This window comes from Cinclus cinclus, chromosome 1 (assembly GCF_963662255.1).
Source record: "Cinclus cinclus chromosome 1, bCinCin1.1, whole genome shotgun sequence".
NCBI classification, from domain to species: Eukaryota; Metazoa; Chordata; class Aves; order Passeriformes; family Cinclidae; genus Cinclus; species Cinclus cinclus.
Window position 1 is genome coordinate 81,756,515 of NC_085046.1, and position 14,132 is coordinate 81,770,646.

The following is a 14,132-nucleotide window of genomic DNA, read 5'->3' on the forward strand; positions in this document are numbered from 1 at the left end:
AGCTGAATGGAAACAACACGTATATTCACACACAAACATATTTTGCCTTAACAGATAAACTCTGTCCTTAAAGCACCCATTTTAGGTGGCCAGCTTTCAGCATCACAGGCAGCACTGGCATTTATGGCTTGATAAAGCAAATATCCCACTCCTGGGCAAGCAGGCTGCAGACTATAAGAAACATTGGATTTGTTCCAACATAGAGCAGAGAAGCAAAGTAATTAATCATTGGGACTACAATCCATGTTTAAATGGGAGCAATCCATAGCATAGGGAAGCTGAATTGCTCAAAATGGAGCTACACAACATTAGGTAAAAAGACTTAAGAAGACTTTGCAGTACAAATCACCTGGCAATTTGGCAGAATTCCTTCTTTTTTGCTTCAAACAGAACTGGAACTGAAACCATATTCAGATGGTAAAATCTATATAGAACTACTAATATAAACAGCAAACTACTTTATTTCTGTAGCTTACACACCGAGGGGGCAGTTTGCACCTCAGTGACTGAATATAACAATATTTTCTATCTGAGAAAAAAGATAGATAGATAGATAGATAGATAGATAGATAGATAGATAGAGCAAGTCAAACATACTGAGTGACATGCTGCCCATAGCAAGAGTATTACTACTTCTCATTTTACAGGGCACAGAAGTATGCCAGGAGATGCTTCCACACATATATGCAGAAACTACACGACAAAATACGGAGTTGATTAATAATCAGCAACTTTTATTCACCTGCAGGCTGCGACACTTGACATAATACTTTGAAAGGATTTGAAAACACAGGGTACAGATTCCTCATTCCTTCTGTAAACAGGCTGTGGTAATCAGGCATCTGTCTATGGGAGCATTGTGGTTTCTGACTACAGTAATAAAGTCAGATCAGAATATGCTTTACAACTAACATGTAATTTTCTAGTCTATAAGGCTGTTCTTACCAAGAACCTGATTGTACCACATTAACAATGAACATACTTGATAGAAGCCTGAGGAGAAAGTTATTTCAGAGAAAATTTGAAGTTCTGAAGTGTGAGGAACTGACAGATTGCTCTCTGAGCTCAAATAAAACATTGCATTATGATCTGTGACATACTTCGGTTCTTTGTGAAGGGCACTTTATGACTCAAGTTTCATGCAGATTTTCCACCACCTTGTAACCTCCTATACTTTTTTCTCTTAAGTAACAAAGCAACAAGTTGATCAGAAACTATGCAAATACTTTTAACTCACATTTCTCACAGCACACAGATGTTTTGAAATGCAAACCAGAAAGCTTTCATTTTTACTCAAAGGCTGGGGAAAAAATCCCAACATTTTTAAGCCAACCAATAAGGAGGGGGAGGGAAGCAGAACTTTGGGACTGACACCCTTTTACAAACTGCTCTACAGAAGGGATGGTAGCTCTACCTCCTAGTATGCTGAAAAAGCAAATGGCTTAATTGCAATACTGGTCTAGTATATCTAAGTGAAAAAGAGAAAGCATCTAGTGAAAGCAACTGAAATGCAACCAAATCTGTAGACTTTAATCTTGCTTGGCAAGAAGAAATACTCCCAGGCACCATTTTAAAAATAGATTTCTTTGGACACTATGTAAGGTACAATGATTTTTGGATGAAGAAACAACATTTTAGAGAATGAAGCAACCTGATTCCTGTACTGTGGTTAGTTTTACAAAAAGATTGCTAAAGCAAGGAGATTAAAATACTAGTTTCCAAAAATACTACACCTTTTCCATGAACACATAAAAGGGAAAAGAACCAAATTTGCTTTAGTCAACCTACCCCTACAGTAATTACCCTGGATTGAATAAGTAGACCAGACAACTAAAAGCCAAGACCCTCTTGTGACTACAATTACACACATATGAGGGTTGCATTTAAGGATTAGAGAAATAATTTTGTATGGCTACTTCCTTAATCATTAAGATCAACACAGTTCAACATAATTATCCATTTCATGATGAGGTGCAAACCACACATATACATCACAAGGTTGGGCCAATTTCTTACTTTGTTACATGGACAGTGGTTAATGTGATCTAGACAAAAAAATAAAAACTGGAATTTAAAATTACAGAAGAGCATACCAAGTTTTAAAATCAAAGTCCAGCTTATTAGAAAAAATAAATCACACACAGGACTCCCAAATATCCAGACCTCCACATGACACACATTTTTGCCAACTGTAGCTCACACAGACATACTATAATTTTAGTGAAAGGAAACTGGTTTTAAAGGCTTTTTTAAAAAGTTTGGCACTTACTTAATGGCTTCACACATGTCCAGGCCCATTTTCACACAATTCTTGGCATGATTTTGAAGAGATATAGGTAGTCCAGAAACACAATAATAGCAGTCACCCAAGATCTTAATTCTCATACATTCATTTTCCTGGAGGAAAAAACAAAGCAAGGTGAGACAGTCACTTTGAATTTTAAATACATAATGAAGGGTTACTGTTTCAAAGATTGTCTTACATGGCATTAGCAAAGTCATTCTACTGAAGCTTGTTTCAGTAGAGAAGAGCTTGCTACAACAGAAATGCTGAGAGAGTTTTGTATGGTTACAAAACCATACGAAACCTCCACCAGTTATGGTCCTTAATGGGCAAAAGCAGGAAGTAATTTCACTGCAAAACATGTTCACACCTGAGAATAAAGGACTATCACATCCTCAATCTAAATAAAACCTTTTTGTTTGAAATATGCAATCAAAAGACACAGTCTTCCAAACTTAGATCTATGAAGATGCACTATGGAATACTTTCAGAGCTAGCAATCATAATAGTATTTCTATATTTTATACTCTAAGGCCATGTAAAGATTTTTATTTTTAAAAACCTGAATTTTAATTTTAATTTAATTTAATTTTTAAAATACTGGATAATAGTTTTTCAACAAATAAAAACACAGGAAAAGTTTATCTGTTCTGAGGTTTCTGATTTTACCTTCACACATGAAGTTTGATTTAATTTTTATAAAAAATTGCACCTAAATAAACAGACGAAAAATTTCTGATTGTGTTTGATTTTTTCCTTGAGTAATAAAGAGGCTGTGGTCAGTAATTAAAATTGATTCGACCAATATTGTCTCTCTTCTCCTTCAGTCTCATAAATGCTTTTTCTGAGACCAGAAAACTGACTAACACTTTTCTATCTTGAGTTTCTCAATCCTTCTACTGCAAAAAATCTATTTAAAGAACTGTTCATCTACAATTAAGCTTTATTTGGCTTCATGAGCTGTCTCTATTGGTCCTATTAGAGAGCTATCTTGGTTTTCACAGAGTGTCACTCTGGCAGAGATGCACTGTTGCACTCAGACCACAGCCAGATCGTTTTCTTCACACGTTTCAAATCCAGTCTTCCTGCCTAAGTCTCAGAAATGCTGAAAGAAGACCTCCCAAAAAAAAAAAAATTAAAGATGACTTTCTAATTCAAATTAACAGCAGCAGCCCATAGCAACCCACCTTTGCAATCTGATCAAACTTGCCAAACAGCTCATTTAACATGTGCACCAGCTCCCCTGGAGAGCAGTCACTGGCCAGGCGAGTGAATCCCACGATATCAGCGTACAAGATGCTGCAACAGAAATGAACAGAATCTTGGTCACAGCTTCCTTCTGCAGAACTCAGATCTCTTAACCAACAGCAAAACCTGCAAGCAAGCACCTGGACTTCACAGGAATATGCCCACACCCAAAACAGCTACTGCTAAATGTAGAGCAATAAATACAACTACATTTATAGGCAAACATATATTTACCTTTATGGGCATTGTGTTTATAGGTAATATATACCTATATTTATCTTTATAGGTATTACCTTCTCAGGTATAACCTTCATAGGCATATCTATATTTATAAGTATTTATAAACATTCTATACCTCAGTTATGGTATTGAAAAAATAGAATTATTTTTCCAAGTTACAAATCAGCAGTATAATAATAGCAATATAACATTTTCAAAGAGTATTTGTGCTCACAAGAGAACATGAGCTTCCTCAAAAGTTCTGCAATATTTGCAATAAATCAGTTTCTGAGAATAGAAACTTAAGAATAGAAACATTCAAACTTACTTGTCCAATTAAAAAAAAAAACAAAAACAAACAAAAACCTAACCCCAAAAAACAAAAAACTCAGAAAAAATGTAAAGAAGAAAGAATATTTGAAGTGAAAGTTATTTATTTTTCAAGCTACTAGAACATTTTAATTAATAAATAATTAGATCTGTCAGAAGAATTTTTTATCTCAGGTACTCTGAAAAATACTTATGTGATACAGCTGCATCTGTTTACATGATATAAATCCTGAGAAATTGTTCCAATTAAAAAAATTGCAAAATCAGAATCATACCACTGATGCGAATTACAATTTTGACTAGTATACATGGAAGCAGGATTTGGTACTTCAACCTGAAAAATGAAGACACTATGAAAAAAAGCCCATAATTTCATGGTTTTTTCTCAACAAATCCTTTGTATTAACACCTTTGTGGATCTTCTGGAACACAGCATTGTCAGCATTTGATCAAATTAAGGGATGCTACATATTAACTTGCTGAAAAGCATATTTAAAGAAATATTTTCTTAATTCCTCCCTTAACCCTTTCTTTCATTTTAAAAATGTTTTTGATGAATTTTATTATAGTACCATACCTTACATTGGTGTGCCTTTTGACATACAAATTGTGGAAGTTGTTGGTGTTTTCCAGCTGGCCTGCCTTTGGACCTTGTAACCTCTGAATGATCTCTGCTTTCATTTCCATGGCAATGTGAGCAGGCAGTAAAGAAAGCAGAAGACGCTCCTAAAATTTAAAACGAAACGTCCACAGTTTCTTTAAGGAGAATAAAGTCAGTAAGGCATTAATACTCTGCAGTGTACGCCCTACTGTCAATACTGCAGAACATTTTGATGCGGCGTGCACTCAGGCCTGGTTCAAGCTCCAAAGTTAATCAGTTGCTTGAAGAGTGTGACAGAGATATACACACATTATGAACACACATTTCCAAGTAATACCTACCTTCTTCAAGGTTTTTTGTACATTAGAAAAATCTTAAGCTAAGCTTAACATTTGATGAATGTATCTACAGGAATCTATTCAATATCTGAGTAGGATACAGCAAATGAAACAAGTCACAAAGCCAATCCAGAGGACTTTCAGGAAAGTGCAGTCTGATTCAAGAAGGAATAAGCTACTCCTCTTTTTCTTTTTTTTTTTTTTAATGTATTTTAAATGCTCTGCCATAATTTTAGCAGTTAGGTGAAAATAAAATCCAGACACAGAGCATACTGAAAATGTTGAAATTTTGCAGATCATTTTGATAGGTAATCTTTCATATGGCATTTGACATTTTTTAAAAATTAACCTAAAAGCATACTGAATATTAAAAAACCCACAAAACTACATATATTTTTCCTCATCATTTCGTATTAGGGTCTTCTTCTTCATTTGATACTACTTCTTCTTTTAAAGCTCTCTGGCACTTTCATTTTGCCTATTTTATCTATGACAGCTTTAGACTGATTTCTCACTTTGGAAAACAGATAAACAAGAACTCTAAAAAAAAAAAAAAAAGAAAAAGAAACAAACATCCGTCTTGCTTTATCATATTCCATCTTGAAACTGAGTAAGAATTTCCCAGTTTCCCATGGACAGACAGGAGAGACTCCTGGATAAGGATAAAAACCAGAAGTCTGAACCAGTGAAGAGGGGGAAGGCATCTGAAAAAGCCCCTGACACAGTCAAAAAGAGAAACAGCTACACCAGAAAAGATGATGACCTCAAAATGTGCATGATCCTCAGGTGTTACTCAGACTGATGCATTCTCTTTGGTTCACAAAAGTATTTTTGCAGAGTTTGCAATTCTTTTCATGAAGGTACCAGAAGAAGTGTAGCCATTAATCCAATCCTCTGCCTGGGATAATTAGTCTTGTTCAGGTCTATGACCTTGAGTAGGGCATGGCAATAACGGGGCTATAGACTCTTTCAATATTTGCAGCAACCTTTGCTATCTATCTCTGTCAAGTATAATGAAAAATTCACATTCCTCATAGCATTTGTGCACTTGTAAGCATAGCATTCAATTACTTGAGGCCCTGTGAAACTGATCCTGCACACATTTGGCAAAACCTTCTATTTCAATGAATCAAGACAGAATCTTGCTTTGCTGCTAATTAATATTGAACTAACAATTTATTTCTTAAATGCAAGATTAATTTAGAATGTTTAAGCATTTTAGCAAGAGACCAGTGTATTTTCATAGTTTATGTTTATTGGCAATGTTTCATTACCACTGCTCCTTGGTAGAGGTATTTTGCTAACTTGTAAGTAATATCTATACAACCAATCAATTTTTTTCCTTATGAAAACTTGCTCTTCCAGATTGCTCTTTATCTAACAGTACAGGGTTGTTCAGATTTGTTAACAACTATAATTACACAGTTAATGAGAGGTGAGTGCTCTTGGGTACAATTTTACTTCACTATACTTTTTTATCATAGATAGTAAATGAAAGCTGGTTCACTATCTTCCTATGACTGTTATTATTTCAGGCACACAGTGATGCAGACATTCAATGTCCAGGTTACTGCTTACATCTTTGAAACTCATAAAGACTGGTAAAAGGTCATAAAGCAACGAATATTTTCAAGAAAGCAAGCAAAAAAATAAAAAATCAAAAAACAAGAGAAGTTTTCATAGGAAGCACATAAAGTCAACTACAAGCTAAAGAATCATATGAGGAAAAGGTAAACAGAATGCCCTCATTTTGTAGGGGACATCAGGAGATATGGAATATTTCCTCTTCTCTGCAGGCCAGCCCACTAGTCCACTCTGCTCAAACAGGCTGATGAAGATGTTCACCATACCAGAATTCCCTCCAAAGAAAGTTTTCCTCCCTCCATTTTCACTGTACAAAAGAAAGGGCTGCAACCAGAGGTTGCTTCAGAGAACTGCAATTGGTGAAGCACACTGTAAGCACTTTGCCATATCCAGCTGCACATACAGCCTTCAGCCACCCTCTCCCGCAGGCTGCAAGCATTCACACTTCTCACAGTCCTGATGTTATCACTTGTGTGATAACCTGGATTGCTAATTTTCATGTCTTTCACTAAAAGACAGCTGTGAAAGAAAGGGAATCTCAACTACCTATGAACCCTGTGGCTGGGCTGGTCAGCAAAAGATCCTAAGAAATGCAAAGCACATAGGTATACCTCTTCCTTCCTGTTTTGTCATTGCTGTTGGCTCAAAAGAGCATAGTAGAAGGATCAAAACCACTTACTGATCACCACTTACCACATGCTTGTAGTGCATGATGTTCTGCACTGAAATTCCTCCAGGAAAATGCAAGGCACACACAAATCAAGACTGCTGCTTATGCTGGCTTTATATTTGGCAATATATTCCTTTCTGTACTATTGTCTCAAAAAGAGAAAATCTACACATCAAAAACTAGTTAAACTGAGATACAAGACACTGACTTTTAGACAAAAATCTTCCTTTTTTGTAGTAGACAGAGAAGCCACTCTTAGAGCTACAATCTGCAAGAAAAAAGCTGAAAGAATTCTGAATGCAGGTCAAGAGGTACCATTTCAGTCTTAAGACTGAAAATAAGAATACCTGCTTCTGGTGAAACAGAAACTGCTGTGCTATGAAAATAATGAAAATATCCTCACAAATGTCCTTCCCTAGAATATTAAAAACATGACCTTAACATATTATACAGGGGATTTATGCACACAAGACTGTTTCCTGACTGTTCATGTTCCCTGGGACTATGCTATCCTCTCAACCATTCAAGTCATTTCCAGCTGATACCTTTTAAGTCCTATGGCTAATAGATGGAGCCTACTATCTATATGGAATACAACATTGAAGTGCCTTTCAATACTATAGGGTTAAGTACTTCTCTCTTCTCCACCTGGACCCCACTAGAAGGATAGCAAGTAGGCATCCTCCCTGGGTTCTCTAGCTGAAGATTTTCTGTGGTATATGTCAAACTGCTATTTGAGTTCCTGTTCTCTCAATCTCTCCCATCCAAGTTGATTTCTTTGTCAGAATGTTCCCTGAATCATACAGATGACTTTAGCAGTGATTCTTAGTTACACATCAGTCCTCTAAAGCTTGACAAACTCTGGTTGCTTTCTTAGCTAGAATAAGTTGGCATAGCTCAGTTAAAGAAGATAGCACTGTGCTGTTTTCTGCAAGGTGGCAGTTGCACTTGAGTATCTCACAAAATATGCTGTTGTTCTGCAGCTAACAAGCAAAATATCCTCAAATACTCGGTACAGGTTATTGTTAGGAGTGCATGCTTCACAAATCAACCTATTCTTGGCCTGAGGCAATAATGCTTTATTTATTTGCTCATTCCTGTTTTGTTATACAAACTACCAATACTGCTTCATTCACTTCTACAAGATTGCACCACTATCAATTCTTTACTGAGCATAAACACAAGAATTTATAGATTTAAAGGCCGAATATTCTTCCATCTAGTCTGATCTCTTGAATAATATGGGTAACAAGATGTCATTAAGGAAAAACAAAGGTGGTCTGATGGGACTCCCTATATTAAAACCAACTTTGTGCCTTGATGTCAATAGAGAGAAACTGTCCTTCAAGGCAATTCACAGCATATAATACTGAAATTCTGAGGTAGCAATGCTTTCGCGCTCTCTCTGTTGTCAAGGGAGGGAACTGCAGGTCCAAATTTTGGTTTTACTGGAATAAATGCTCATCTTTGTTGTTAAACGTTTTCTGATATTCAAGAAGTCTGAAGAAAAACTATTATATTTGTAAATTAGTAAAAGACTACAGGAATATTTTTGCCCCTATTATCCCATATAGGGATATTTTTGTCCCTTCCAATGTCATTTAGGGCACTTAATATTGAATTCTGCTTTTCTGTGGGTTGGATTTTGTTTTCATATTCCTGTGGCATATATCCAATCATCTATTTAGTGAATTCGACAAACGAGGTCAGTAAGGAGCAGTAAGAACTTGAGAAGCAATTAGCCTATGCATGCATCCCACTTCACTATAAAATTTAGAAATAAACACAACTAACATCAATTTTCAGCTGCCCTTGAAATGTATAAAGAAATAACCTACAAGAAATGAATTTTCTGGTTCCTGATCACAAAATCATGGAACAGTCAAGAAGCTGATAGAGATGGTGATCCAGAGGGTATTTGTAGAAGTACTGTACTGTTAACCCAGACGTCAAGATCATTCTCTAAAATACGCCTACAAGAATAAAGAGTTGGATTTTTTTTTTTTCCTTAAGGCTATCTTGGACTTCTAACTGAGAGGTGAGAAGATTCCTAAAAATTACGTCCTATTATGTCCTCAAATTTAGCCTATTTTAACAACCTCCATCAGCCTCATTATTTGTGCTGAAGCCAAAAAATTCACTTAATTTATTATACACAACAAGAAAGATATTCAATCTTGACTACGGAGACATCAAGAGATGCAGAATTCACCAACTTCTAATGGTTAATCAGCTGAACTGTTATAAACTGTTAAAAATGTGCTCTGTTTTTCTTACTTTGAAGCCTTGGCCCCATTATATCTTTCTCAGCTCAAGATTAATGTCCCTACTCTTATTCCTGTAAACACAGATAACTGTCTTTTTGATCAGGTAAACAGTTAGGTGCAAAAATCTCCTCCTAAGTATTTTCTACACTCTCTTCTCAAAACCTTCAACAATCTTCAAGCATTTTTAAGGGTTTTTTGACACAAATCCTAACATTGTGTTCCAGTAAACAAAGACATATATACATTTATTTCCCTCTGTATGTGCATGACTTACCCTGTGCAACCTTCTGCTGTAACATCCCTGGAGCTCCCTGTCTGCTGTTCCATGTCTCTTGTTTTATCCAAAATACTGTACAAAGTTGCAGCCTTACAATATCCTGGCCCATACACTTTTAGAATTGTGTATCTTCAGAAAGTTATTAAAAATTCTCTTGATTAATATTGTTTCTAAAGTATTCAATATGATTATATTTATTATCAAACCAGTATTTACATTTTCTGCAAAAGTTATTGTCTATGAATGTCTTCGCATACCTCCTAGATCATTAATAAAAATGCATAATAGCATAAACAATGAGATGTAATTCTTGCAGAACATGACACACGTCAGTTCATTGAACATCTCCACTGATAACTTCCAGTTACTCCACTCAAAATCCATTAGACTGTGCTCTTTTGATGGGAAATGTCAGTACTTCTATGCTGAGCATCACTGCATCAAATATCTTACTGAAAACTTTTGATTATGGAAAGTTACTTAACCCAAACCTGTACCCATTAAACACTAAAAAACATTTTCATATTACTTGATTTCCTACCAAATTGTTGAGTACATCACTCTTATTTCTTTCCAAATACAATCCCATCACAGCAGCATCTTTTCTTTCATACTGATTGTTTATACTTTTTCTATCTAGTGGCTGCCCCTTACTTGGCTATGATGGCTTTTTTCCTGGAATACTTCCAAAACTCTTTTATTGGCCTTGACAAAACCAGACAAGGATCAAGGATTTTTCGTGACATCCAGAAATCTCCTACATATCACATCTTTCATAATTTTGAATTTTTTTTATATACCTAATTGCTGCTTTTTCTGTTACTTGTGGCTAGTACAGGCTTTACGACATAGATAACATCTTTCCTGATGGCATAACTATGGACTCTCATCTGTTCTCATCTGTTCTCCTAAATGCCACCCCCCCCACCCCCCTAGGTTAATAACCTTCATTTCAGATTTTTTTTTTCCCCTTGGAAAATGAGTTTTCCCCCAAGCATAGTACCATAAGCCTTTTTGTTTTCATGACCCTTTTGGTGAAATTTCAAGTTTGGCAATGCCAGGACCTACAATATGAATACCAGAAAATCAACGCACGCTCACGCAAAAGCACCACTGCTGTTTCAGTGTATGGGACTGAAAGCTCATTTAAATTCACAGGCTCGCCACATATTTGGCAAAGACAAATTCCTTCATGGAACCTAGGGGATGTTTAATGTTTATGCACAGATTACAATTTGCGTATGCAGCCTTGTTTATGACTAATTTTGCAAACAGTGTTCACTACACCTTCAGAAAGCATTCCTATCCTGCGGCTGTTCAAGCAACATGTCACCAAATGGCACAATAATAGAGTAAAAGAGAACACACCAACATACACAGCCAGAGCTGCTTAATTAACTGACAGAATTTCAAGGTTTGTTTCTGTCTGATCCTGTTAATGAGTTTTATATATTTCAAGAACCGATGAACAGACAGAAGCAGCATTTTGCAAAGAATCCATTTGAGGAGCATAACGTTTATTACTATATCAGTCTTTAATACTAGTGAAGTATTATAGTGCTGGCAATTGCTCAATACCATTCTTTTAAACGACACTCTTTAACCCCACTGTAACTCTTCAGCCACTGAATGTAGTGGTACAACTCACTTCACATTCTGGTGAGACGAATTTTGTTATTTTTCCAATACAAATGAAGAAAACCAAACTCATCTCTCTTTTTACATATTTTCCTTCTTCCAAACCATCTATGAGACATGTCAGGGAGGATATTCAAGAGTACCGCTTGAAAGGTATCTGTGCAGCCCTTTTTCAGAGACCAAAGTTTCCTGTTCATCTGCTAAGTTTGTAGCCAAACCCTGTGGTAAAAAGCATCAAATCCAAAGCAAAACCAAAAGCATTTCTAAGGCATAGCACTGCATTTTAGTTAGAAGTTCATGTCTGAAGCACATTGACAGCATCACTCTTCCATGGCCTTCTAGATAGCATGTAACTGATAGTTTTTCACCTTTGACGTTGCCTCCAGTGTTTTAGCATCTGCTTACAGACTGCCAAGTAAATCATGCAAGAATGAATTTCTTTCTGTATTTCACTGGTGATTTGCTAATATTTTATAGGATAGTCTGTAGATAGCATACATTTGAGTGATCAGATGTTACCCACCACACCGAATAAAGATCAAAATCAAGAATCAGGCACCTAGCTGCACTTTTCAGGAGCTCATAAACACTTAGAAGTGGGTCAGATAGAGCAGTGAGAAGTAGGGCCACACAGCAACAGAAATGAATCCAAAGAATCAATCTCTGTATTAGATTAGTCAAGAGTAGAAGTAGCTAAACATAGTTTTGGCCTATACAGCAGCCAGTTTAAATAGAGGTAAAAGTTTATTCAAGTAGAAGTAAGTTTATTTCACCCATGAATTAATGAAAAGTGAACCTACAGTATGGACCTGTCCTACTTCTTGTGAAACAGTGATGATAAATTTTAATGTTGCAAGCTGTATATTTTAGCACCTCTTTTCTGAGCACCACTATTTATTCAACAGCTCACTTCCTAGCCTTGAAGACAGAGGAGGCTGACTCACACTAGGTGGAAATCAAAGAACAGGCAGATGTCTGGAGGGTATATGCTGTTACTGCATTCATAAAACAGACCTTTTGTTTCCTTATGATTGTCAAATAAAAGAGAACAAGAATGGCTTGCATTATATTTCCAATCTCAGTAACGACAGTTTTTTGTAGAAATCTCCCAATTGTTCTTTAATGATTATGTTCATCAGCTACTAAAGATAGAAAGTTTACAATGAAAAACTTTGCTCCCCATAAAAAAAAAAAAACAAACTAATATAAACAGAGTTTTGAAAACCAATTCTCTTTATTTTGAGGAATCTGATCAGGGAAAGAAAGCAACAACTTACTGTAGGGCAGATAAATGTTAAACTAGTAATTAACACTCATTACTAGGCCTAACCACAAAACAAAATTTAGCGTAAATCATAGCAAGGGTTGAAGCTTTCAGAATTAGCTTGGTTTTATTTTCTAAACATTTTCTGAATTTTATTTTATACATTTCACTTTCGGAACATTTTCCACATTTCTGTGTGTACAATTTTGGAAGTGTTTTCTATGGTATGTTCCAGAGATACCTACACACGTAACTTTGCACACAGGAAGTCAGATTTAATCACAGAAAGACAGGAATGGTAAATACCAGACCTTCCAGTGCCTCATCGCTTAGGAAAAGCCTGTCCAACTGGGACATTAAATATGTGAGTGCAACGCATTGAGAAAATGGGAATCCCATAAAAGCAACTGAGAGAAATTCTATCTGCAGGAGGAAGTCACAGAAGTAGAAAATTGCCCAGGAGAGGGTGCTGTTTATGATTCTGCACAAAGAACCACCAGTTCTTCAGGTCCTGGCTGGAAGGAGGCACCTTAATGTGCCTGGAACTCTGTTGTGGGCAAAACAGTCTGCAGTCAGGTAATTTTAGTGGAATTAATTTACTGTAAACAAAAACAAACCTCTCACTGCTGATTGCAGTTTTGAAAAAAAAAAAAAACAAATAACCACAACTAAAAAACTAAGATAAACACTGAGACAGACACTTACACAACCATCTATCCTCCACACTTCCTGGTCTCAGTTTTCCCTATTTTTGCAGAGCATTATTCTCTGTCCATCACAATTCCTGTGCTGAGGTGGCAGGCAGGGTAGGAAGCAGAGACAGCACGTGTGATAGTTTCTTTCTGTCACTGTTTGCTGAACCACTTCTGCTGCTCTATGACTAAAGGTTTCTGCTGCCCTTTTCCTCCGCATCTCTGATCCGGCCTCGAACATGGATGGCCTGCAGTGCCCCCTGATGTGTCCCTGCTCCAGCATGGATTGTCCATGTGCCACAGCCCCTCAGGGGTGAGGTGGAGAGAGTCCTCTACACAGGTATCTCTTGTCTCCAGCCTCCAGGAGCTGCCTGTTTCCTTCTGAGCTGTGTTCGGGCAGGGGCGCCTTTGGTCCCTGTTTAGATAACTTTCTAATGCCCAATGGCCAAGACTTTGTACACAAAGCGGGCTTTTTCCATTTTTGTGTGCCCCACGGTAGGCTGGAGGCAGCTTTGGCAGACATGAAGTGATTCACAATGACCCCTCCTCCAGCCCACCACCTCAGCCCCTTGCAATCTGTGGCCACCAACACAGGCTCCATACAAAGCCACAGTGTGTGCAGAAACAGGTGGTCAGCTCCAGAGGTTTTCAGGCTTTGAGATCCACAGGTTAAACAGTGCTCTCCATGTGCAACCCTCCATCAAAACAGCCCTTTGCCAA

General features: G+C 36.8%; 1 protein-coding gene across 1 annotated transcript in view; it reads right to left on the minus strand.

The window, feature by feature from the left end:
* The window catches only part of ADCY2 (adenylate cyclase 2), a 203,247-nt gene that overhangs the window by 62,955 nt on the left and 126,160 nt on the right, over positions 1 to 14,132 (minus strand). The window contains exons 5-7 of the mRNA XM_062507279.1: positions 4,659 to 4,807; positions 3,472 to 3,583; positions 2,270 to 2,397 (exon numbers count right to left, since the gene is read on the minus strand). Of these exons, the coding sequence (XP_062363263.1) occupies positions 2,270 to 2,397; positions 3,472 to 3,583; positions 4,659 to 4,807 (389 nt within the window). The remainder of the gene's footprint in view (positions 1 to 2,269; positions 2,398 to 3,471; positions 3,584 to 4,658; positions 4,808 to 14,132) is intronic.